General features: G+C 33.9%; 1 protein-coding gene across 4 annotated transcripts in view; it reads left to right on the top strand.

Annotated features, from left to right (window-relative positions):
• The first annotated feature begins 1038 nt into the window (after window positions 1–1038).
• LOC106467013 (protein EFR3 homolog B-like) overlaps window positions 1039–24442 on the top strand; it is a 69761-nt gene continuing 46357 nt past the window's right edge. Inside the window, exons 1-5 of one of the 4 annotated variants that reach the window (XM_022395107.1) lie at window positions 1043–1257; window positions 6204–6333; window positions 9558–9634; window positions 17361–17488; window positions 21659–21809. In XM_022395107.1, coding sequence (XP_022250815.1) covers window positions 17382–17488; window positions 21659–21809 — 258 coding nt within the window. In that variant the 5' untranslated portion in view covers window positions 1043–1257; window positions 6204–6333; window positions 9558–9634; window positions 17361–17381. Of the gene's footprint in view, window positions 1258–6203; window positions 6334–9557; window positions 9635–15068; window positions 15112–17360; window positions 17489–21658; window positions 21810–24442 lie in introns of those variants that run through there. The other 3 variants (XR_002612334.1, XM_013927323.2, XM_022395106.1) reach the window with 3 other exon arrangements.

The following is a 24442-nucleotide window of genomic DNA, read 5'->3' as shown; positions in this document are numbered from 1 at the left end:
GTTTATTTTCTCGCTCTTCTTGTTTCTTTTCTTTTTCCTCTAACAACTGCCGTAATTTCTCTTCTTTTTTAATTTCTCGTTCTTCTTGTTTCTTTTCTTGTTTTTGTATTGCTGCCATCAAATCTGCTAAGCTGTAGTTTGATTTTCCGCCTCTCGTTTCATTTTTCTTCTCTTTTTTTTTTTTCTATCCCACTCTCTGACACCAATTTGTTACGTCTCCGTTTTTTAATTGATTTTCCGTAACTTCGTACCGACGAAACTTAAGCGACACAAGCCTTTACTTAATAAAACTGGTTTATTCTTTCCGAATATAACTTAACCGATACACTTAACTTCAACAATCGCGCTAAACAAACGCTATAGCAACGAACGTCTATAATACTCCGACCGCAGATCAATTACTCACTATCTATCTACACATTACATTCCCCTCTTTTATATACCAGCGTACCCTATTTCTAGTAATTACTAGACCATTCGCCAAGATACGGGATAGTTCTAGAAAAGAGAGCGTGAGAACTGTCACGTGATCTCGATGACGCAACACTAGTTTATTCTTTCTCTATACAACTTTGCAATACACTTAATTTCCACAGTCACTTTAACTTAAACCCCCGCTATAATTCACATCGATTTACACACTTTACTTACGGCTTGACTCGATATTCGTCTCTATCTCTGCCTGTCTGCAATTATCTGTGCCGTCACTTCTCGCCGTCACTTTATATGCAAAATAGAGCGCGTCTAGAAAATACTCGAGTCTTCAAGAACGTTCGAGATGCTCATTAGGTGTCACGTGACTTCCGCTGTCATAACAATACATTTTCTGCGTTATGAAAAGGTTTCAGTAATTTACATAAACTGGACATTGATGACCTTATTTGCATAATGTATTATGGCAACTGTCATAAAACATAAAATATGTTAAACTTTAGTTAAGGATAATATCAAAAACAAATTATTAATTCCGGCAGTGAATTATAATACCTGTTTAGCAGAAATATATCTGCTTGGGCGTAAACATCGCATCGATTGTTAATGTTAATTAATGGGAGATTGGATATGAAGACCGAAACACTTAAATTAAAACAGTTATACTAACTCTATGTTTCTCATATTTCGAAATATTGAACTTAAAATACATTGTAGTTAAGTTTTATATGCTTAGGTATCTTAAATTAAAAAGATTAGTAATCTAGATAGCTGGTTTTTATCACTTTTTACGACCGGATGACTACGTTTTCATAATGTCTGTTGGTAAGTGTTTGAGAAGTAAAATAAGTAGTTTATTTAGTTATGCTTTATTACATAATGGCAAGAGTAAATTATGACATTTTATTTATGGCATATTTTAGCAATAAATTATTATCTGCTTGAATGTTTAGTTACTACATTGAAACTGAGAAACACAAAAGTCTACACTAGTACTACAACTTAAGCTGTACAAGTAATGCTTTAGCCACGAGAGTCGTATGTAAGGTTTTCCATGTTGAAATATAGTATTAGGCTATTTAATTCTGAAGAAAAGAACAAGATTATAATTTAAAATAAATTGTATTTTTTAAAAAAAATTTTCGTAGCAGAATAAAAATTTATTTTATAAGATGAAACATTCAATTAAACAAGTTCATAAATTCGTTTGTGATATACTAAGTAAAAGAAAGAGGAATGACAAAATGTCTTGCAATTTTTCTGCTTCGGGCTTCTCGCCAGTGTCAATGTAGATTTAAAAAAAAGAAAAAAAATTTTACGCTGCTGTACCACTTTATCATTTACATAGCATGAATACTTTTTCTTTTCGAACTTAATAAAAAAATAGGGATCAACTCAAGTACAACTTACAAGGCTTAGATGCAGTGGTTATACATAGTTTAAAATACAAAGTTGTTCATATATTGACTTGTTAATCTTAATGTTATTATTGCATCATATTCTTCATAGTCTAACTTCTAAAAAAGCATTAGCTTTGAACTTCTAAGTTTTTATTTTAAATTTAGTAATACTGATACTAGTGTAACAGACTAAAACAAAATGGGTTGGTAAAGTTTAATAATTTTTTTGACCCTGATTGTAATTTGTAGGAACATTTTGTTTTAGTCCATTACACTAGTAGTATTATAACTTATAAGTAACAGAATACTGCTGGCATTACCAAAACATGCAAAAGAAGAGGTTACATTTAAAATATTATGAATTAAAGAGTATTTAAAAAGACTTAAAAGTATTAAAATACTTTTTATAAATTATTTTCCATTGTTTGAAATTTTCTTCAACTTTAAGAAATACGTGTATGATGCTTTAGTAGGAAAAGAGAGAAAAAGGAGTTTTATCTTTGTAATGAAAGAAATATATAATCCAAATTAAAAACTGCCATAAGTTATAAATGAGAAAAAAAATACATAAAACATGGTGTTTTATCTATGCAGATTGGAAGATAGTGTTAAATTGTTATATTTATCAATTTAACAGATTTAAATTTATCAAAATAAACACCTACAAATGTTTAGATATGAGAAGCTATTATATAAAGTCAAATAATTACACTTACTTGCTTATGTAATAAGTAGAATTTCAGAAGTCATTTACCACTTAAATTTTGTGTTACAATAAAATTTGTATGACTAGTACACAACCACTTGCCTAGCAGCTAATAATGAATTGTTTAACCCACTGAATATTGTCATGCTAGTATACAAGTCTTGTACAAGTGTTACATGCATCTTTATAATGTAGAGTTTTTAATTCAGCTTTTGATATTTGAAGAAAGCTCTTGAAATGTGTTTGAAAAATAACATAAAATCATTAGTTTTTCTCAGAACTCTAATGTTGAACTAATCCAAACAGTTGAAATTAGTAATCCTGCCACAGATAAATAGCTGTATGCAGCAACAATCAAGATAAAAATTTCTGCCAGTATTATGCTGCGTTTAATTTACATTATGTTTTAAAATACAGTTCTCCATATTAGGTTATGTGGATGAGTGATTATTTAATGTAACACATATGTATGTGTATTTCTACAGTGTGTGAAGCCTCATCTGATGTTAGTTTTTTAACAAAAGTAGATCAATTGTTACATGTAGGACATTGATAAAAAAAAATTAAACACTTATTTCGTGCTTTAAAGAATACTAATATAAAAAAACAGGTATTCATGAGTATTACATTGTACACTATGATGAAGTGATTAAAAGAAGCATGCCTTTATAAATTAGTAATGTTAAGAAATATACATCATTTCTTATCTTAAAATACATAATTAGTACAGTTATAATTGTTTCTTTGTCCCATATATTATGTAGCTCCAGAAGTCAAAATATTTATTATACCATGGCCACATTTAAATATCTCCCTTTTAGTTATATAAATCAGTATTATTGCTACTTTTCATTATTTTTTAATACCTAATTGATTGTTAACTGTGCAACAGGAGCTGTCCGATTAGAATAGCTTGAATTTATCTTGTAAATAAACTTATACAAAACATACCAAGACTAGACTTGCAGATCATCTGACCCTACAGTGAGGATGCCATATTCTACATTTTGTATGACTGTACTGGCTTTTGTTTTTCTATAAAACTAGCAAACTGTTCTACAAATTCTTGTTATTATTATTATTACCTTTGAAACTAGTCATATAACTATAATGCAGTCAGATGTTAAATTAAATACTTCATCACCCTCTGTCCTTCTTTTGGTTATGTTGATTGCTTAGAAGTGTGTATTTTGTGCTTGAATGATAACATTCTTATATCGGTATTACTATTTTTCCTCTGTTTTTCCTAATATTTATAAACAACAGTGGACCATTTAGCCCTTCAAGGTTGTCTTTGTATACCCACCTTTGAGAAATTAAAAATTTAAACCCACTCCTTATTTTTTCAGGTAATCATTGATTACCTTTTGAAAATCATGTAAAGTACTGGCCTTCAATACTGTCAAAGAGAACTCATTTAATAATCCAATCACCCTTTAGAAAAACAAAACTGGCATAACTTGAGCTTAGTTTGTATTTTCTAAATCTTAAACTTGTGGCTTGTCATCTTGATTTTCTCAGAATATAACCCAAAAAAAATCAAAGGCCTTTGTCTTATCTTATATCCCAGAAAATATTGTCAACTTTACTAAGACCACCCCTTACCCATCATTTTTAAATAGAAAAATTAGATAACCCATCCATCCCAGCAATCATCCTAGTTGCCCTCTTCTAAGTCTTTTCAAATAAGTAAATATTCATTCATAGATAGGGAGACCAAAACTGTACACAATATCCTAAGTGAGACCTAGCTAGTGATTGTATATATTGATAATTATGTATTTTGAATTGTAATTAGCATATTTAGAAAAACACACTAAAATCCTATTAGCTGTACCACTAGCAACGGAGTACTGCCTCAGTGGTTTTAGTGCCTTATCCACCACTGTGCATCTTCTTCAAAATGTTATTGAGCGGGTTCCCATTTGTATTAAACGTGTGATCCAAGCTATAACTCAAATGTATTACCCTACACTTTAGTGTAACTAAAGGTCATTTGTCAAATATTTGTCCAACTTGGCAGTTGATTCAAGTCATTCTGTAGGACCTCGATATCCTCAATACAACTAGAAATACCAGAGTTCAATACTATCAGCAAATTTTACTAATTTACTAATAATGCCCGTATCAAGATAATTAATCTAAATAAGAAAAAGTAAATGCTCAAACACAGCTCTGAATCATTCCACTAGTAACAAACATACAGTTTGATTTGACCCCCCCCCCCACCCCAATTAACAACCCATTGCTTTCTGTTATTCAACCACCATATAATCTTACTGTTTGATATTTTCATACTTTATCAAAATTGTTTAATACATTAAATCCATACCCTTTCTATTGTCCAGGTAACAAGTAACATGAAAAATAATAACAAACTTATATGGCAAGATTTCCTTGTGATGAATTCTCATTGGAATTTTTTTATGATCCACTGGATCCCCGATATACATTGTATCACTCTGCATCATTTCATTATTAGTGTGTTCACCAGTTACTACCTATGTATCAAACATTGTTGCCATGCTTCAGTACATTGGAATGTCATCAACTAGTTTTCTAGGTGTAGTGTATACCAATTACTACCAATATTTTCAAAACAATGTCATCTTGTTTCATTACAAGAATGTTAAAATATTTTCGGGCTACTTTACCAGTTGTAGTTAGCCAATTACTATACAGTACTGTACTACCAATATGTGTTCCATTACTAGTGTGCACCAATATTGTCAGACTAGTTTACTAGGCAAAGTGTGACATGTTCTCCACTGGCTAAGACAGCAAAGGATGTAAGCACATTGTGTTTGCATGCCACTGTCCGAGCTCATTGTATTTTCTGCTGCAGCAAAGCCATGTTACACCCTTTACAAAGTTATTTAAGTCTGGATTGAAATTTTTCAGGAATGCATACCACCATGATATATGTAAAGCTTGTGTTGCTTAAAGTCATTTCAGACATATGTCCCACTTTCCAGGAATGCATTATGACATAACGGGGACCTCCTGTACCATATTTCACAAACTGATTCTGTAAAATTTATTTTATCGGATTTTCTAGAATTTATCTCGCTACAAAATTAACACTAACTGGCCTATAATTTTTGGTCATGTATATGTTTTATGGTGAAATATTCGTACTTTGCATCAGACAATGTGTATGTGCTATACAGATTGATTGTGCAATACAGACTAAAAGAATTGGTTAAATTATTAACTTTTGCAACTAGAACACATTTATATATAACCAAAACATAAAAAATATTCACCTGTGGGTACGAACAAGAAAACACTGGAATATCATACTTTTTTTTTCTTTTTCACTTGTTAATTTCTTCTACCAGTTTTGTGACTTCAGAGGTCACTCTTCAGGAAAGAGTTTTACTGAGAATCTGTAACAATAAAAAATATAAATATTTTTTTATCAACTAAACGTAACTAATCTAAATACATATACTTTCCAAATGTACAAATATATAATACAGTTCATATATAAATTAAGTACACTACAAATGTTCAAAAATAAATAAAATTAGTCAGTATACTTTTTAAATTAAAATCTTATTTTAATTATATTTCTTATTATTATCATTATCATAAAAATGCAATTTATTTATCCTATAATTTCATACTTTTACTTACTTTTTCTTTTCCTCCATTATTCCCAGTTACTTCTAGCTACCCCAAGGATGCCAATACTAAGAAAAACGTTTGGATACCCACCCATGACACCTAGGCACATGTACCAAATTTTATCCTTCTAGCTGTGAGGAAAGATATGAGCACAGTCCAAAAAATGTATGGCCAATATATATATCACATATTCAATGATTGATAAAGTACAATAAAGTACAAGGACTGAACCACGCATGTACATTGTAGTTTTGATTTACCATCTACTTAGCTTAGTTAATGCTGAAGACAATCACTAGTTAGGCAGCAATATAATGAATCAAGATGTTGAGAAATATCATTTCTCTGTAGCTTTAACCTTGTGTCTTTAGTTAATGTCAATATCCTGAAACTAATGCACTACTATCTGAGCTACTGTATCTCAACTAATAGACATATAACCCTATCCTGACTCTGGGTATATAATTTGTTCTTTGAAAGATGCTTAATTCAGTAAAACCTACTCAGTATAAATGAGTAGAACATGATTTTTGTAAATCATTCTCAAGAAGTGTTTAGTGATTTATGAGGGGGGTACAAAAATTTCTATAGAACATGACTCTTAAGAGAGAGAGGAGTACCGGTGTTTTAGAATGATTTATTTAGATTTGATTGTTATATAAACTAAAGCCATGGCGAAAAAGGGAAAATAAAGTGTATTCACTTGGCTCAAGTATTAGGATTTTATAAAAGCAAGAAATTTGTTTTGTATAACTAAGAATAGTTATGCATGGATAGTAGCATTGTGAGCAATATTTTTTCTTGCAAACACTAAAGGAAGGACATGAAGATGCTGGAAAGCAATAATAGTAATAAAAGAATACAGTATTATGTGTAGTATTTAGTGAAAAACTACAGTAAATATAAAGTGTCAGAAGTCTTTATTGGAGAAACTAGTTTCTACACATTAATGTGTCCTCTTCAGTCACGTTGTCTTCTGAAGAATATGAGACTGAAAAGAACTCAAGTGCTTTGAAACTAGTTTTTGTAATATCAAGACTTTTGACAGTTTCTTTCACTTACTGTGGTTGAAATAATGCAAACCCAGGATACTAAAATATTACTACTGTAAATAATTTGAAATACAAGAAGAAGCTTACGGTTTTGGATATGTTATTGTGTGGAGCATAGAAGAATTAGTGAAGACTTAGTTCAGTGCTCAAAAGTGTTGGGGATAAGGACAATTTTGTTTTGTTTTAGTGGTGGAATAAAAATATTGTAAATACAAACCTGAATACTAGGAAGTTTGTACTTGCAAGCTTAGATGTAGTTTTATTTTTTTTTAATGATTTAAAGGTGCATGTATAGTGTATACAGTTTGAATTCTTTCTAATTTTTTTGGATAGATGCAGTTTATAGATATGAATTACTTCATGTGCTTAGAACTTTAATGTTATAGTTTCTTTGGACAGTGGGTGATTTGGAAAGACCAAATAGATTTTGTCACTTTGATTTTATGCTTTTCACATACTGAATAGATTTTTAAAAGATGAACTATTCAAATAATATGTGGTTTAAAACTTTTAGTAACAAAAAAAAACTTAAAGCTGTACTTTGTTTTCTTTGAAATAATTCAATTGGAAATATTTGTTAAGAGCATTTTAGATTTGGGTCGTGGAATGATAGGTTGAAAAATGGATGTGAATATCATGAATAATTAAATGTGCTTCTCTACCAGTTATAATCTTAGGGAAAGTTTTGTGCTAAGGTATTTACTTATGTTTTAAATTTGAATGAACTTCTGCTGGAAAGTAGAACTGAATACTGAAAGAGACCTAAACTACAATTAGCAATTAAGATGGCAGTTATGAATTTCATGACATACTAGGTAGCTTATGTAATGCACATTCCTATTTGAAATGGTTGATAGAGCATACAGTCCTAAGTTTTCAGTGGGAAAGATGACTCATCTTGGTAGATGACATTTTGGTATTATTAAGCCACATATTTCAGTCTGCTACAGAGATCACGAGAATGATGCGACATTAGGTATAAAATAAAGTAGGTTTGAAATCAAAGCCATAAAAATGTGCTTACATGTCTGAATATGTAATTTCATGAAGGGGGCCATAAATCATTAAATGGCAGTTTAAGTGAGACATTTTGACAGGCCAGATTAACACATGTATGCAAAATCATGTCATAGCACACTTGATCATTAATATATTTTTTATCTAACAAGTTTGTGTGTGTGTTATATTATTGAGCACAAAATGAAAAAATTTTATCACAGTACAGTGGATCTTATGAACAGAGAAAATATCATATAGGTGATATCAGTCGTTCATGATATCACAGCACATGGTTTATATAAGAAAGATACATGTTTGCATAGGAAATAATAGATGAAAATAATGCTTTGAACAAGGTTTTGTTGACAGTTATTTATTATTTTGTGTTTTTCCGGTACTTTTAGTTTATCAAGAAGATACTTCAAAAAAATTAGTTAGGCCTAAATTGTAGATTAAATAAATTACAGAAAGAGAGAATAATATATTGTTGTTTTTTTTATATTAAGGTCATGCTTTATAATTTGAAACTGCAATATGTTGTATTTTAAGTATTTTAGTTGTAGTGATGCTTTATTGAGAAAGGCAAAATCAAATTTTTCTATCACATAAAGAATGAAGTTTATGATTGTTATGTCGCAAATGTTTAATCTTGAAATGTTTAAGAATTAACATTCAGAAATTTCTGATAAAATAATGTGCTTTATTGCAATACAGGGAACTGTACTTTACTAATGTCTAATGACAAATGTAATTATAATCATGCTTTGCCAACTTTATAAGGTCATTCACATCATAACAAAAGATATAGATTAGTGCATTTATATAACGTGGTAATAGTTTTTTGAAACTGTGTCCATTTTTTCTTTAAATAAACTTTTATCTGCAGGAGGAAAAAAAGGTAATGCTTTCTTTATCCTCAAGATTGTTATATTACATCTTTATTAAGGGTTTCTGCTGTTTTAGAATCATATTCATAACATTAAACATGAAATATGCATTTCCAAGCTGTATTCAAAAATTTCATTAAATTTCTCTTCATGACACCATACAGTGTTATAAAAATGTGCATGAATTTAAGAAGATACAAAAAGTTGTAATTAGAACTAAATGTGTGATTTGCTCATTTTTCCAACAGTAGCATAAATATGAAAATTTTTCAGATAAGTATTTTATTCTTACTATATGTCTACATATTAGAAAACAACTCGGAGAATTAGAAGACATTTTGATGTTGTTGAAAGTATTCTGAAGATACATAATGATGGACATGTAATACTCGTATCTAAAATTAAAACTCAAAAGTGTTTGTTCAATAAAGAGAAATTTCTTCCTTTTTAGGATGTAGTGGCTGCTGCTCAGCACTTCGTCCCCGTTACAAACGTCTTGTGGATAACATCTTCCCAGCAAATCCCCAGGTAAGAACATGGCTTACATTTAGTATTTTTTTTTTTGTCACACTTAAAAGAACTGATTATTTCATCCTTTGCTTACTGGTAAAATATAGCCTTATTTAGGCATATTTGGGAAACCTCTTGCTACATTTTCATTTGGGTGTTTCGCATGTAGTCAGTTTGTGAACTTGTATATAAGTTGGATGTAGAAAAGGCATAAATTGAGCCTAACTGCTAGCTTAGACAAAAGTTAGCTATCACCAAGAATATGTTGTAAAGATTTATATTTCTTAACCCAGCTTCTGTTATGCTTTCCTTGATGAGGCTTATTCTAATTTCAAGGGTTTGTACAAGTTGGTATGAGCTGTTGATTTACTGCTGTTGAATATGCATAAATAGTGCGACATCTGAAGCTAAGCCTAAGCAGTCCAGTTCTTGGTCAAGAATCATTGATAACACAACTGTGGCTGAGTTGTACTGTCAATTCAACCATCTATAAAACAGAGAAATTCATAAGAATGAATTCATTGCTCATAAAGGAAAACTTGTAAGAACTTAGCCCAGTATGTTGGTGATCTAAGGGAGTTGCATGGGAAGGCATTCTTGAACATGTCTCCTGCTGATTGTTATCAGATCTCATTGATAAGTTGATTGAGGAGCCCCTGAGAGAACTTGTGAAGCACCTTATCAGTCTGATAGACATGCCTTCTCTGACAGAGGCCATTTCTGTGGTAACTTGTTAAAAGTATTCAAATCAAACCATTTTCTGGAGCAGAAGAATTAAGTAGCAGTGACTATTGTAACTTAGGATTTATGTTGTATTTTTAATTTTTTGTGACAGTTTCTCCAAAGTAATTACTCTTCTAACTGTGTTGATTATTCTTTCTGTGTTTGCAGGAATGTGAAAAAAAACATTCTGCTCCTTGAAGTGAACTTTTGTCAAATCACCAATGCTGTCTTATTATTGTCAAGACTATCTGTTAATCCAGTGAAAATGAAATTTAAGCAGTTTTTACACAGGCATTATGTCCTGTTGGATCATGTAATTACACATGCAAGCCTTGTATTGATGACTGTTCCTGAAAGCAACTGATATACAGTAAAGGTTCTGATTATTGTTGTAGTATTTGCCAAATGCTACTGCCACTAATTGTATATGAAAGTTATCTTTTAGCATGTACGATGCATTATCAAAATTGCTGGACTTTACAAATCTGCAAGATATGTTTTTTGTTGGATTACAATGCTGCTAGAATACAGCATTGTTGTATAATGTGCAAATGTTGCCAGCACAGAAAAGTTATCTTTCCTACCAGTGAGAACACGTCTGTTCATTTATTACAATATCTTGGACACAAAGCCATTACAGCAGCAGTGCTGACAAACTTTACATACAGTTACTAATCTGCTTTTGGATAAACCCCACAAATGACCAATCAAAGACTTTGGGAAGAGTACATGAAGGACCTAGACATAGCTTTTGTGTTCCTTGCCAGTTTCCATGCAGCAAAATAAAAAGTGTCATAAACTGATGAAACATCGTATTGATGCATATAATACCTGGCATTTGGATACTCAGTTATGGATGTAGTCTTTCTTTTCGTAATTCTCTTGATTATCTGAAAGAGAAAAGCAATAAGAGATTAAAACATAAGTGCAAAAATTCTTGTAAATCTAATAGAGGAAATTGCATCTGAAGACAACCATTGCTGAAGAAAGAATGAGCTTATGTTCACATGCTAGTGTTATTGAGATTACTGCACATGGAGGATGTGTTGTCCTCCTATTGGTGGATAGCTATAGTCTAATGATGATTACACCATAGGCTGGTGCAATATATGTTGGAACATGTGGGGTGGGAGCTTTGTTCAAAGCTTGTGGCATGTGCAGAAATTTACATGGCAGTATGCATGAGGTATTAGCTCTTTGTCGTGCAGAAAGGTGAATATCTATTTGAAATACATTTCCAAAGCATGCCTCCACTCACACTACAGCTATTACTCAACTGCTAGATTTCTTCCTTTGGAGTCATGTTGAGAGACTGCTATCAGTATGAGCTAGATAGTAAAGGGAAAGTTTATGAAAAGTTTGTTTAAAAACTTAGGAATATTGATGTATAACATAGACTGAATTTTTCTTGTTTGTTCCAGTCTTTTATATCTCACTTAACTGCCCTTGGCAATATCTGTCACGTGACACTCTCCACCTAATAAGTCAATGTGCCCTCTATCGTGACACTGTATATAAGCACCTCATTCAGATAATATTATCACTTTTACAAGACTGACTCAATCCACAGTCTCTTACACCAGCTTTTTGTGGAGAGGAAGGGTGGGAGAGTATGAGAGGAGATAAGTAGTATTGGTAATACATTTTCAATTTAAGAAAATGTTAACTTCCAAAACATGTGTATCTCCTCTCGCACTACAACTATAATCTCACATTGATATGGTGGAGAGGCTGGTGAGCACCTCATTCATGTAATATTATCACTCTTTCTTGACAAAGTGTTCACTAATGGGTTTCTCTGTACTATGATCATTGGATATACTTTGAGCATTCTTAATGTTACCTAGTTGATTTTTGTAAAAGAAACATCTTGTTTGCAAGCAGATATATAACATGAATTCCTGGATTATTGTTTCCAGCATGGAGGCAAATCAGGTCTCTGATATCTAGTGGTGTTGCTTAACAATCGTAGTGATATGGAGACATATATTTGGTCCATTGGCATTTCTACAGGGGACTCTGAGGCTGCATTTAAGGGTGATCCTGGACATTCTGGAGAGAACTTAGATTTGCTTTTTTTCCTTTGCCTTCCTTTACTCTATCTGCTTCTCAGGAGGCCACTTTTGGATCAGCGTCCTCCAGATCCTTTTATTCAGTTGGTCCATCAAGTGTTTGATGTTTTGGGTCTTTTCCCAGTTTCTTTTGAGCCTGCACTTTCCTTAATAGCTGAAAGGTCTGAGAGCAAATACTCAGTTCTACCTCCATCCACTGATATTGTGGTTCATGCAGAGAGCTTTACTGCTCAGTTTTGTACATAAAGGTCAGATGCTGCAGTTCAGTGCTCTGCCATTTGGATGAGCATTGACACCATATGTGTTCTGCCAAATCATACAGGTTTTTTCTTGTCATCTCCTTTCCCTAGGCCTGTGCATACACCATTTCATGGACAACTGGTTACTGCTGACCCCATCTTGTCAGTTGGTGGGACATCACACCCAGATTCTACTTTCAGAAGCAACCAAGGCGGGCTTCATTATCAGAGCTGAGAAATCTATTCTCACTTCACCACCATATATCATCAGTCTGGGTATTTTTTTCGATGCTTATCTCAGTCAGGCTCAGCCGACTACCAAACAGCTCAAAGCTATGGAACATGCAGTCCGACTCTTACTCACCTCTCATTCTCCCACTGTGCAGATCTCTTTTGGGGATGTGGGCATCAATCAAGTCCCTAATTCCTTTGGGACAAGCACACAAGAGATCCCTTCAGTGGCCTTTATGTGACCAAAGGATCATGAAAAGCAATTCACTAGGTTTCCCAGTTTCCTTATTCAGGATCATCATCTTTGATCTCGAGTGGTGGCTAGATCGGAACAGTATTATGATAGGTGTTCCTCTGCCACTGCCTCATTCAGAGATCCATCTCTTAACGGATGCCTCACTTCAGGAATTGGGTGCATATCTCAATAGTCAGGAATTTCAGGTCTTACGGATGGACAACAAGGCTTCCCTACACAATGTTTTACAACTTTTTGCTTTTCAAAGAGTGATGTCTCATGGTCTGCACTTATTAAGGAGAAAATAGTAAGGATTCACTTTGACAATTCCAGTGCAAGGGGGCACTTTGTCCAGGTCTCTTTGTTTTTGAACCTTGGATCTTCTTTTTTTGGGACCACATCTATCATATCACTCTACTAGCTTGCCAGGTTCTGGGGGTGATGAATTCAGTGGCAGATCAATTGTCTCGACCCAAGCGGATTCTCTGAACAGAATGGGTGCTGCATTGGATTTGCTCTCAGATTGGAACACTGATTGACGTATTGGCCACTCATTGGAACACTCAACTACCAACATTTTGGTCTCCAGTAACTCACTCTCAGCATTGCCAATAGATGCATTCAGTCAGGACGAGACTGGATTACACCTCTAACCCTTCCCACCAACTCTTATGTTACCCAAGGTACTAGCTATGATTCGTTCCAACACATTGTTGGGTCTCGTTGATAGCACCAGATTGGTGGCTAAACCCTGGTTTCCACTTCTGCAGTACCTACAGGAGTGCCCACCTCTTCCACTTCCTCTTTGGCCATCACAGTTGAGACAGTCGTAATCCATCATCGCTTAAGCTTTGTGTATGGATGTTCTGCAGTCCTTCATGTAGCGTCAGGGCTTGACTTCTAAGGTTGACATGTATCTGTCTGTTTTTGCATAGTCCCACGATGGACAATTATCAACAAAAATGGTGCACATATAGGCAGTGATGTATTGAGAGGAGGTTGAACCCACAGAAGTGCCAACCATAACTCATTTTTTGACCTGGCTCTTTGACAAGGGTGTTACACCTTCCACAGTCACCTTATATTAGGCGGTCATATCGACTACCTTTAGATACTCAAGACAAACATTATTTGAGTCCCCAGTGCTCTGTGACCTCCATGGCATTTCAAGTCCTTCGTCCCAAACGATCATTTCTGTTACCTAACTGGTATAGTAAGGTGGTGTTACGTGTTCTTTCTCAACATTCATTTCAGACCTAGCCTCCTGTATCACCTTTCCTTTAAGGTTTACTTTTCGTTGCTGCTGGCCTGCAGACATTTCCAGTTGGAGTTATTTGTGCTGATTGTGCACAGGATGCATTTGACCTACATCCTTCTATGCTCATATAGGTTCTTCTTCCTTAAGACACTGGCAGCTGGGGGAAGAGGATAAATCCTTTTCACCGATTCGTCCGACCACTGTTTCTCACTTCTATGACTGATCGGATCTCGATCATTTGTTATGTCCAGTTAGGGTTTTGAAGTGTTATGTTGTTTGCTCTAACACTTGAGGTGCAAGACCACGACTTTTCATTCATTGGGATCCTTCAGTTTCCTGGGACTCCCCCCCATTTACTTTATTGGGGTGGGTATGGAAATTGAACCATATCGCTTTTTCTGGGCTCTCTTTTGAGGTAAGGAGTCTTCTGTAAGTCATGTTTCTTCAGATTTGTCACATTTATATGTCTTTATCAGCCAAGTTGAATTGCTCACTGGATAACATTGGGTGGGCTAGTATGTGTATCTCCTCCATTACTTTTATCTAACATTATTTGCATGATGTGGCAGTATCTTCTTCTGAGGGTTTTGACTACTCCCAGTAGCTATCTTAACTACATCTGCTAGATTATAAGGTGGTGTGAGTATCTTCATTACTAATATTGTCTCTTTTATTTTCCAGGGTCTCTTACCTCATTTTCACAGGATCACACTCTGTAGCAAGTGTTGCCCATGCAGGTATGCTTTTATCAAACCAATTTCACCCTAGCAACCACTAACACAATTTACTTTATCTAGGTTGCAACAGACTTTGTAGAAATGAGGTGTTTCATAAGACCACCTAAAGGCAGACCGAGTGGTATTACTGTACCTTGCTGGGCCACCACTCGTGGACTATCATGAGTAAAGCAAAAGGGGACCCTGGCTGTCCCTGCTGATCATTGAATTGAATAAATCGAGGTTGGTTTGCTTGTAAAAATTTAGGGAACTTAATTCACCTATTGAACTGTTTCCAGAGCATTGTTGCTACTAGTAGGGCGAGGAAGTCCTTACCACACCCAGTTTCCAGAGGCTATTCCACCAGAGTGTTGAGTGACTTTCCTCCACTCTTCAAGAAAAAAGGTGAAGTTGGGGGCCTTTCTATATGGGTCCCTAGATGATTTTTCCCAGATGTCGATAGGAGTGGCACCAGCCTACACTGGTAGTCTGCTCTTAATACTGGTTCAGATTTGGGTTAGGTTGAGAGTGGCCCTTCTTTTTGATGAATCAGTTCAGTACGTTGTCTTCTTATAATTCTGAATGCAGAGTGATCCCATCCTGGGTCCTTGGTTGAGGACAGTTTGTTCCATGTCCTCCCCATAATTACATAATTTATTTTGCCCACATGGTTGGGGAGTGAGGATGAGTGTTCATAATTCCAGACTGGATAATTTCTGTTTCCTCAGATTGAGTATGGCATACGGGATTCCATCATTCCGAGTTTGGAGTGTTTCCTTTTGCTTTTTCAACTTTGGTGTTGCTTACCTTCTTCTCGTGATTCCAGTGGTTCGGAATGCATCACTCTATAGCTACAGGTTGGGATCCGCTCACAACTATGTGTGTGTATATATATATATATATTGTGGTCCAAATGCCCTAGCCACAAATGTGGGAGTTAAGAACCATGGCCCTATAATTCCAACCCTGAGCAGTTGGACCTGGCCTATAGTGATGACAGATCATGTCAGATTCCACCTGAATGCCATGATTTAGGTTCTGGGTGAAGAGCATACCTGTTCTGCATGTAGTGCAGTTCCCCCACTAGGGTGCAAAGTTTCTATTGGTACACTCACGATCTATGCAGATGCATTTTTTATGGATAATACTCTCACCAGCCCCCCTCCACCTTATCAATTTGGGATTCTAGCTGTAATGTGAGGGGAGATAAAAATGTTTTGGAAGTTAACATTTTCTTAAATCAAAAATGTATTTCCAATACTACATACCTCCTTTCACACTCCTGTCCTTCCTCCCCACTAAGAGCCAGTATTAGAGACTGTGGATTGAGTCAGTCTTGTAAAAGTGATAATATTATCTAAATGAGGTGCTTATATACAGTATCAGGATAGAGGGCACATTGACTTAGGTGGAGAGTGTCACATGACAGATATCGCCAAGGGCAAGTTAAGTGTGGAATAAAAGACTGGAGCAAGCGAGAAAAATTCTGACCATTGCTTAGATGGGCAAAGGAAGGAAACTGTAGCAGTCAAGTAATAGCTGTAGTGTGAGAGAAGATAAGTATTATTGGAAATACATTTTCGATTCAAGAAAATGTTGACTTTGAGATAAAGAAAATGGTAACATTTAAACGTTAATCATTATACAAACTGCATAATCAGAGTGGCATATTATATCATTATCATCACATATATCATCATTTTGTTTAAATCAAGGACTTGCTTATAGAATACAAAATACATAGTACACGTATTGTTTTCTGAACTGAACAAGTATCATGTTTTAACGATGCTGATATATCTATGCATCTTTGATTTCAAGAACTGTTACTTGAAACAATTGTAGCATAAATCACTGATAACCTCTCAATATCTGTTATATTTTATGTATACAGCCATACTATGAGGATAGGTCCTAGAAATATTGTTGTAAATCAGTAAATACTGTGAGTGTAGGTGTTTTGTGGTCTTTGATTACCATTTCATTTTCTATTTTAATTGACTCCTCCCTAACTCTTGTGGTGTCTTACATATTTCTGAATCATGTATCCATGGGAAATGCTTGTCTGTTATAAGAAATATGTGTATGGATTATTAATTAAATTGCATTTATAAAGATTTGTCTACATGAAAAATCATGTGGATTGTGAATAATCTGAATTACAGTGTCTTGGTTAATGAAATTCACTTTATTTGTATTGTTTCTATGTGCTGGTAAATATAAATCAAACACAATTGTTCACTTAAAGATTATATTAATTTTCTTTACAGGATGGACTGGTTCGTAATAACATGGAAAAGCTCACTTTCTATGCACTCTCATCTCCTGAGAAGCTAGACAGGATTGGAGAATACTTAGCTCAGCGAGTTGCAAGGGACATTTCTAGGCACAGAAATGGGTATGACAATTTATTATATAGCTAGTATCATGTAGATGCATGTTTTAAGCAGTCTTATTCAAGAGTTTCTAACCAGAAAACAATAATTTCAACTGAATATACTTGATTTTTCATTAAAATGAATGTATACTTGTTGAACACTAGTCTTACACAAACTATCATGAACAGCTTATGAATCCTTAATTGACTCTATATTTCACACATTATCTAATGCAGTAATCAAATTGAGCAGGGAATGGAACTGAATGCCATACTCATTGTTAAAATAAACTTAGTTTCATCCCTGAATCATGTGCATGGATGGAACATTTTAAAAATGACTTATACCCTCAATGGAGGCACATGTGTAGAGTTACAGTTGTACTGATATTTACTTTGCCAAACATTACCTTTATCAATCATTGTTAAAGTTGGTTTTTAGTTTCCTCGTGATACTTGTTTCAAAATTATTCTTAAATCTTTAAGTTGAACTTAATTAGTGCCTGACTGGTCTGTACAAAGGATTATGAAAAAGGAGTGTGACTTTCCCAGGGTGGCCCATTTATTTTCTCTAATTCTGGGACCCTATAATTTCAATATAGAAATTAAATGTGTGCATATTAAGGTAACTAAAAAAAAAGCAAAATTGTAATGCAAAAAATAATGCTCAAAGAAATCAAGTTATATTGGTATTCATAATATAAGTCACCAGAATACTTTTTAACCCTATCGCCATGAGTATCCTTTACTGTGCATGACACAAGGTTTTTGTGTTTTACATTCAAATTTTTATTAAACTACTTTTTGTTTATGTTATACCAATTAGGATAGCATAAAATCTTAGGTAATAATCCATATTTTGATAGTATACAAGTTTTAAGTTCTTAATTCTATAAGGCAATATTTTAAAAATCCCAAATTTACCCTAATGTGACACACTGGGCATATTTTCTTTAGGCATCTACTCTTCTCTCTTTTATCCACCAGCCCTTCAAAATGTACAAAATTCAATGTAAATTACTCACTATAAAATCATCCTTGCTCAAACAAACCATAATTTTTATAGCCTTCAATTTTGTTTGGTTACAGAGCTATCAAATAGCTGTCATACCTTTCTCTCTTTCAGGATTTGTTAATAGTTTTCTCTTAATTATATATTATCTATAACCAATCAAAAGCGAAGGTTTTCATCTATCAAATGACATATTTTATAACACTGTGTTCTGAACAGATAAGCATCAATTTCACTCAGAGTACAAGCTTCATTCCCATGGGAAGGTTAACGACTAGCTTGGATGAATTTGTAATGGCTCTTGTTGCGTAGTTAGAAAGCGAGAAAAAGTTTGAGAGTTAGTGGAAATTGTCTAATTTTTTATTAGTCTGTTCTTTCGTGCATTATGTAATGAAATAAAGATTATTTAATGCACTATTACCATTAGCATAAAGAAGTAGGGTTAAGTGTCATTGACAACGACAGCAAGAAAAAAAGAATTGCTAAATACCTTATTTCTTGTTTTACATGCATATTCTTTATTTATTATTATTATTAAAGTAACTAAAATGTAAAAATAGAGATCTTTTCAGGTTAGTTAAGGTTAGATTAGATAAAATAAAACAATAATAATATAATAAAAATATTTCACAAGGCACACACGTAAGCAGTTCGGAGTAGCTCATGGGTAATGTAATTCGACAGCATAATGTGAGCTGCATGTTCCCAAAGTGATTTACAATTGATAATGGTGCAAATAGTAGTTAGACATGGTTCAAAGTGCAATAAAATTTAATTACGAATAGATGTATACTGTGACAAGTTTAAAGCTACTTAGGATAATAGTTTCACGCTACATTTGAAGTCATTCTAGAAAGAAAAAAAAGGGAAATTTGTTTTGTTTTGTGGTGGTTACGAGATCAGTCAAATTGACCAAACTTGTATAGAGTTAGGGTAGAGAAAATCACAGATAAAATATAAAGTTTTACTGAAAACAAGCATTTGAAATGTATTTAGGAAGTTTAGAGATTACACAAATGAAATTGACCAAAATTGGTCAAATTGACCAAACTTGTAAAGAGTTAGGGTAGAGAAAATCACAGATAAAATATAAAGTTTTACTAAAAACAAGCATTTGAAATGTATTTAGGAAGTTTTAGAGATTACACAAATGAAATTTAAGATTTTTGAGATGAAAAAAGTATTTTTTAATCTTAGCATGAAAATCACTTGGCACACGGACTATTCAAAACAACTACTTGATATATTCAACGACAAATCTGTTTCTAGTTTATTAAAAATATTTCACTAAGAAATATGATTTTTTGTCTGTGAAAGACTTATAATGTTTACTGAAAGACTGCTCAATATCAGGAAGATATACACACTGTATTAAAAGCGAGTAATGTCAAATCTATAAGGACTTTGAATGAGTACAAACAGGTCACATGGTCAGTTAGTGACATGCCACAATTCGAGAACTATTTTAGGACAAAATGATTAAGTATCATTGGTAGCTATGGTTCGTATACAATACTTATATTGTAGCAATGCAGAAGTCAGTAAATTATAATGATTTTATGAGGATGACTCATTAATATACAAAAAATTAAACAAGTATGTAACACACTAAAAATTATTAAATATTTTTTATGATATCTATCAGGAACTCTTCTTGTCCATTACAATCAAGAGCTCCTCTTTTATGTTTACTATCAGAGGCACTTCTTATCTATTGACAATCACAAGGTCCCTTTGTAGATTTAATACCATGGGACACAAAAAGACCCCTTACCAAAAAAGACAGTATTAGTATTGTATATTTTTATGCTTATAGAGCATTTACTATTATTTTTCTTTTTTTAGAGGAGAATGTGTGGATTTTTCCACTCAGTGTATGATGACCTATCTGACGTATAATGTATATAGGTCAGATAGTGTATAATGACCTATCTGACAATAATTAAGAGGACCTTCTGATGATATTCAAGACCCACTTGATGATATATATATATATATATATATATATATATAAGGGCCCTTAACTATCATTAGCTGTGCTGTATCCTGACTATCATCAATATATTTTACTTCATTTTTCACATCAAACTTTACTGTGAAGGAGGCTCATTCAGCAATAATAATAATATTTAGTTTCTATTAAGTTGAATTTTTGTTTTTCACACGGTTTGATTATCTTTTCCATCTGTTCATAAACATTTTAACACTGAGTCGGGGCCTAACTTTAAAAATGGGGGTAAATGACTGCACCCACAGCACCTCCAGTGACCAGTGATATAATTAGATGCATGGTATATTTATATATATATGAGAATGCCAGTACACTGCTTTTTTAAATTTGTAAATATCCCCTTATTAAGAAGCTACAATTAAAGTGCTATTTTAATGTTACAAGTTGGCAAATACAGTTTCTTTCAAGTGACTATTGCATTATTTACAAGATACGTATTTTCGTGTTGCCAAAAAATTTCCATCCAAGGATTTTACTTGTGATTGATTGTTTTAAGACTAGTATTGTTTTTGCTTTTCAGAAAAATTCAGTTCTAGTAAATAATCATATTTTAAAATCATAATTTAGTTTTTGTGATTTTATTTCTATACAAAAAGGTGTTGCACTCAAAAGGAAGGAATATAAAGTATATTGTAATTACATTTACCACCTCGGGTAAGGATGTGAACTTGGTGTTTTTTTGTTATTGTTGTTAATGTTTTGTCCTCAAAAGAAATTTCAGCAAGTTTAGTTTATTTATAACCATGCAACTAATTTGACTGTTGTTGAGAGCTAAAAGCTAGTCCTTAGCTAATTAAAAATATTCAACATGAACAAATATGTTTGGTCTACAGTCATAAAAATATTTAATTGAGCTAAACTTAAATATAATTTCAACAGATAATTAAATAGAAAAACAACAATATAATCAAAAAGAAAAAGCAAATTTAAATGCAAGTACACTTTAATGTCTTAAATGTTCTTGGTAATAGCTTCTAAGCTAGTAATTTGTGCTGCTCTAATGTTGGAAGCTGATAAATAATAATAATACCCAATTTTAAAAAATATGTAATGTTTGTATATTGTGGTTGTATTTTTGTTTTAAAAATACTAAAATTTTAACAAACAGAACAACTTAGTCATAACATCAATAATTATGGTAATAAAAACTGCTTTATCACTATTTTAGATATGTGGTCATTGCCATGGAAGCCATGGATCAGCTCCTTGTGGCTTGCCATGCTCAGAGCCTCAACTTGTTTGTGGAAAGTTTTCTGAAGATGATTCATGGGTTGTTGGAAAGTCATGAGCCAACCATGCAGCTTTTGGCAACATCTTCTGTAAGTTTAAAATTTGATACCATTGTAGGTGTGTGTTTTAATATCTGTTAGTAAATTTATAACATGAATTTCAGCTCAAATTCTGATCAAGGGGAAATAAAAAATTGTGTGGATAAGAAAATGGTTGTTTTTGATGGTTGTTATGAAGTCTAAGAATTTTTGATTTACAAATATGCAAATATATTAGAACACCCCAAAAAAGTGTCATTTTATGAGTTTTACACACAAAATACTCATTGATTTGCTATAGAAATTAACTTATAATTATTGCAAATTAGTCTTACAGGAAACTATAGAAAAATTAGTACACAAATAATGCCTTTAAGTTTCTTTGATGCTAATATTTAGTGTGACTGTCTTTGACACGAACAATGGTGTGGAGCTTTTGTAACATTGTCTCTGTGTATTTTCTCAGAGTCTTTGGTATAATTAGATTTTATTTCTGAAATATACTTACCCTTTGCTGACACTTAGCTATTCCTAAGTGCTCCAGTCTTTTATACCCCACTTAAACGCCCTTGGCAATGTCTAATTTGCAAATTCCTCTACCTGTGTCAATGCATCCTCTATCCTGACACTGTATATAAGCACCTCCCTCAGATAATGTAATCACTTTTTCTTTACAAAGCGGTGGTCATGGTTTTTCGTGATGAGGTGCTGTGGTTTGTTCCATTCCTGATTGCGATTTTCACATAGCTTTGTGGATTTCTGTATGATTGTAATTTCCTTAAAAAAAATAAATTGGACATGATGCTTGCGGGTATGAATTCCTTTATTACAAATGTCAGCATGGCAATTACTTCCTCTGTTATCTAGCATCTCTCAGTTGAGGCTGTTTTTCTTCTGGATCTTCTTAAGTTGGCTTTTTTGTTGACCTTGGTTATTCTGGAGAGAATTTGGACTCAGTTTTTCTGATGCTTTTCTTTACTAAATTGGATTTCCATGAATCCGATTTGGATCAACTACCTCCTACTCCTTTTCTTCGATTAGTCATTTGGGTTATGAGATTTTGGGGCTTTTCTCTGTGACATCGAGTCTACTCCTCCCTTGATGGTGGAACAGTCTGGGGGGGACTATTTAGTTTTTCCCTCTTCACCCGATATTCCTGGCTTATGAGAGATTTACTGCTTTATTACATGATGGGATAGATATACCTTGTACTCTCCTTTGCCTGTTTCCATGCTTTGGCTTTCCACCTCCAGGGAGACATATGTTTTCAATTCTACACTCTAAAATCATTTAATTTGAAATATGTGGGGTTCCAGGTTGGTTCATGTGATCACTTTGAACCAGTCAAATTTTTTTGTATTTGTTTGCTCCTCACTCATGCTTTGTGATGTTTCTTCCCTTGCAAATTGTTGGCAGCCTATCAATGGTCCCCACATTAATTTGTAGACAAATGGGGTCTCCTACTGAGTGCTAATTTGGTCAGATTGCCTTCTTCTCTTCCTTCTGTAGAGGTATGTTAGTGAAGGGACTTTGTCTATCTGCTGTAGCCTCTAGGTGTTACATGTGGCATCTTTTTATTGTCACTTCATGTACACAGGTATCCCAGAGGTGTTTGTATTGCAAATTGACATCACCCGTTTGCATTTTTGTTGTTGTTGTTGACCTCTTGATCTTTTTTGGCTCTAGCAGCTGAATAGACTGAGACCTTATTTTCAAGGTCACTCCATTTGGGCCAACTGACACCAATAGTGTCAGTATCAATCTAGGTACAGGGGGGGAGGGGGAGGAGGTCAGTTATGATTGAGTTTACAACTATTGATGGACACCTGGTATTCCTTCACTGTAGATCCATGGGTACTTTGGGTTCTGGTATCGAGGTTTGTCTTTCCATTCAATTCTTCACCTCCATTATCCTCCTACCCTGTGGTATTTCCACCTCCATCTGACCAGTGGGGTGTGGATTTTCATTTCACGGCTATCATAGTTACTGATCACCGGGATGATAGTGACAGTTGATCCCGTTCTTCTGAAATTTTATTCCTGTTTATTTGTTGTACCTGAAACAAGGGGAGATTCAAGAATGATTGTCATTCTTTGTCACCTTAACCCATTCATTGTTTCTCCCCAGTCCGCAATAGAGTCCTTTCTCACCCCACATTGGCATTCTTCACCAGGTCCGTGGATGCCCAAGTTTGTGGTTGCTGAGGCATTTCTCCTCATTCTCATATTGAATTCATCTTGCCTTTAGCTACGTTTTGTATACAAAGATCAGGCTCTGCAGTTCAGGGGTTGGTAGTGACAGTTGATCCTGTTCTTCTGGGATTTTATTTCTGTTTATTTGTTGTGCCTGAGACAAGGGGAGATTCAGGGATCTAGCCTTTGGTCTAGCATCAGCACCATATGTCTTCTGCTGAATTGTACAAGTTTTCACCATGTTTTATGCCTGGCTCAGCCACCTCCCATCAAGCTTCAGGCTATGAAATGGGCAGTCAGGCTCCTACTTACAGGGATGGTTCTGTCTCTGGGGTTGTGGGCTTCCCTCACATCTCTTGAATTTTTTGGTATGAGGACACGTGCTATCCCTTCAGTAGTCCCATTGCAACTAATGGATCTGGATCTTCAATCCATTGGATTTTCCAGTCTCTTTCAACAGGAGCAACATCTTAGTTTTTGAGTGGTGGTTG

The sequence above is a fragment of the Limulus polyphemus genome, unplaced genomic scaffold (assembly GCF_000517525.1).
Source record: "Limulus polyphemus unplaced genomic scaffold, Limulus_polyphemus-2.1.2 Scaffold2461, whole genome shotgun sequence".
Classification (NCBI taxonomy): Eukaryota; Metazoa; Arthropoda; class Merostomata; order Xiphosura; family Limulidae; genus Limulus; species Limulus polyphemus.
This window is presented reverse-complemented; position numbering and strand designations above follow the sequence as displayed.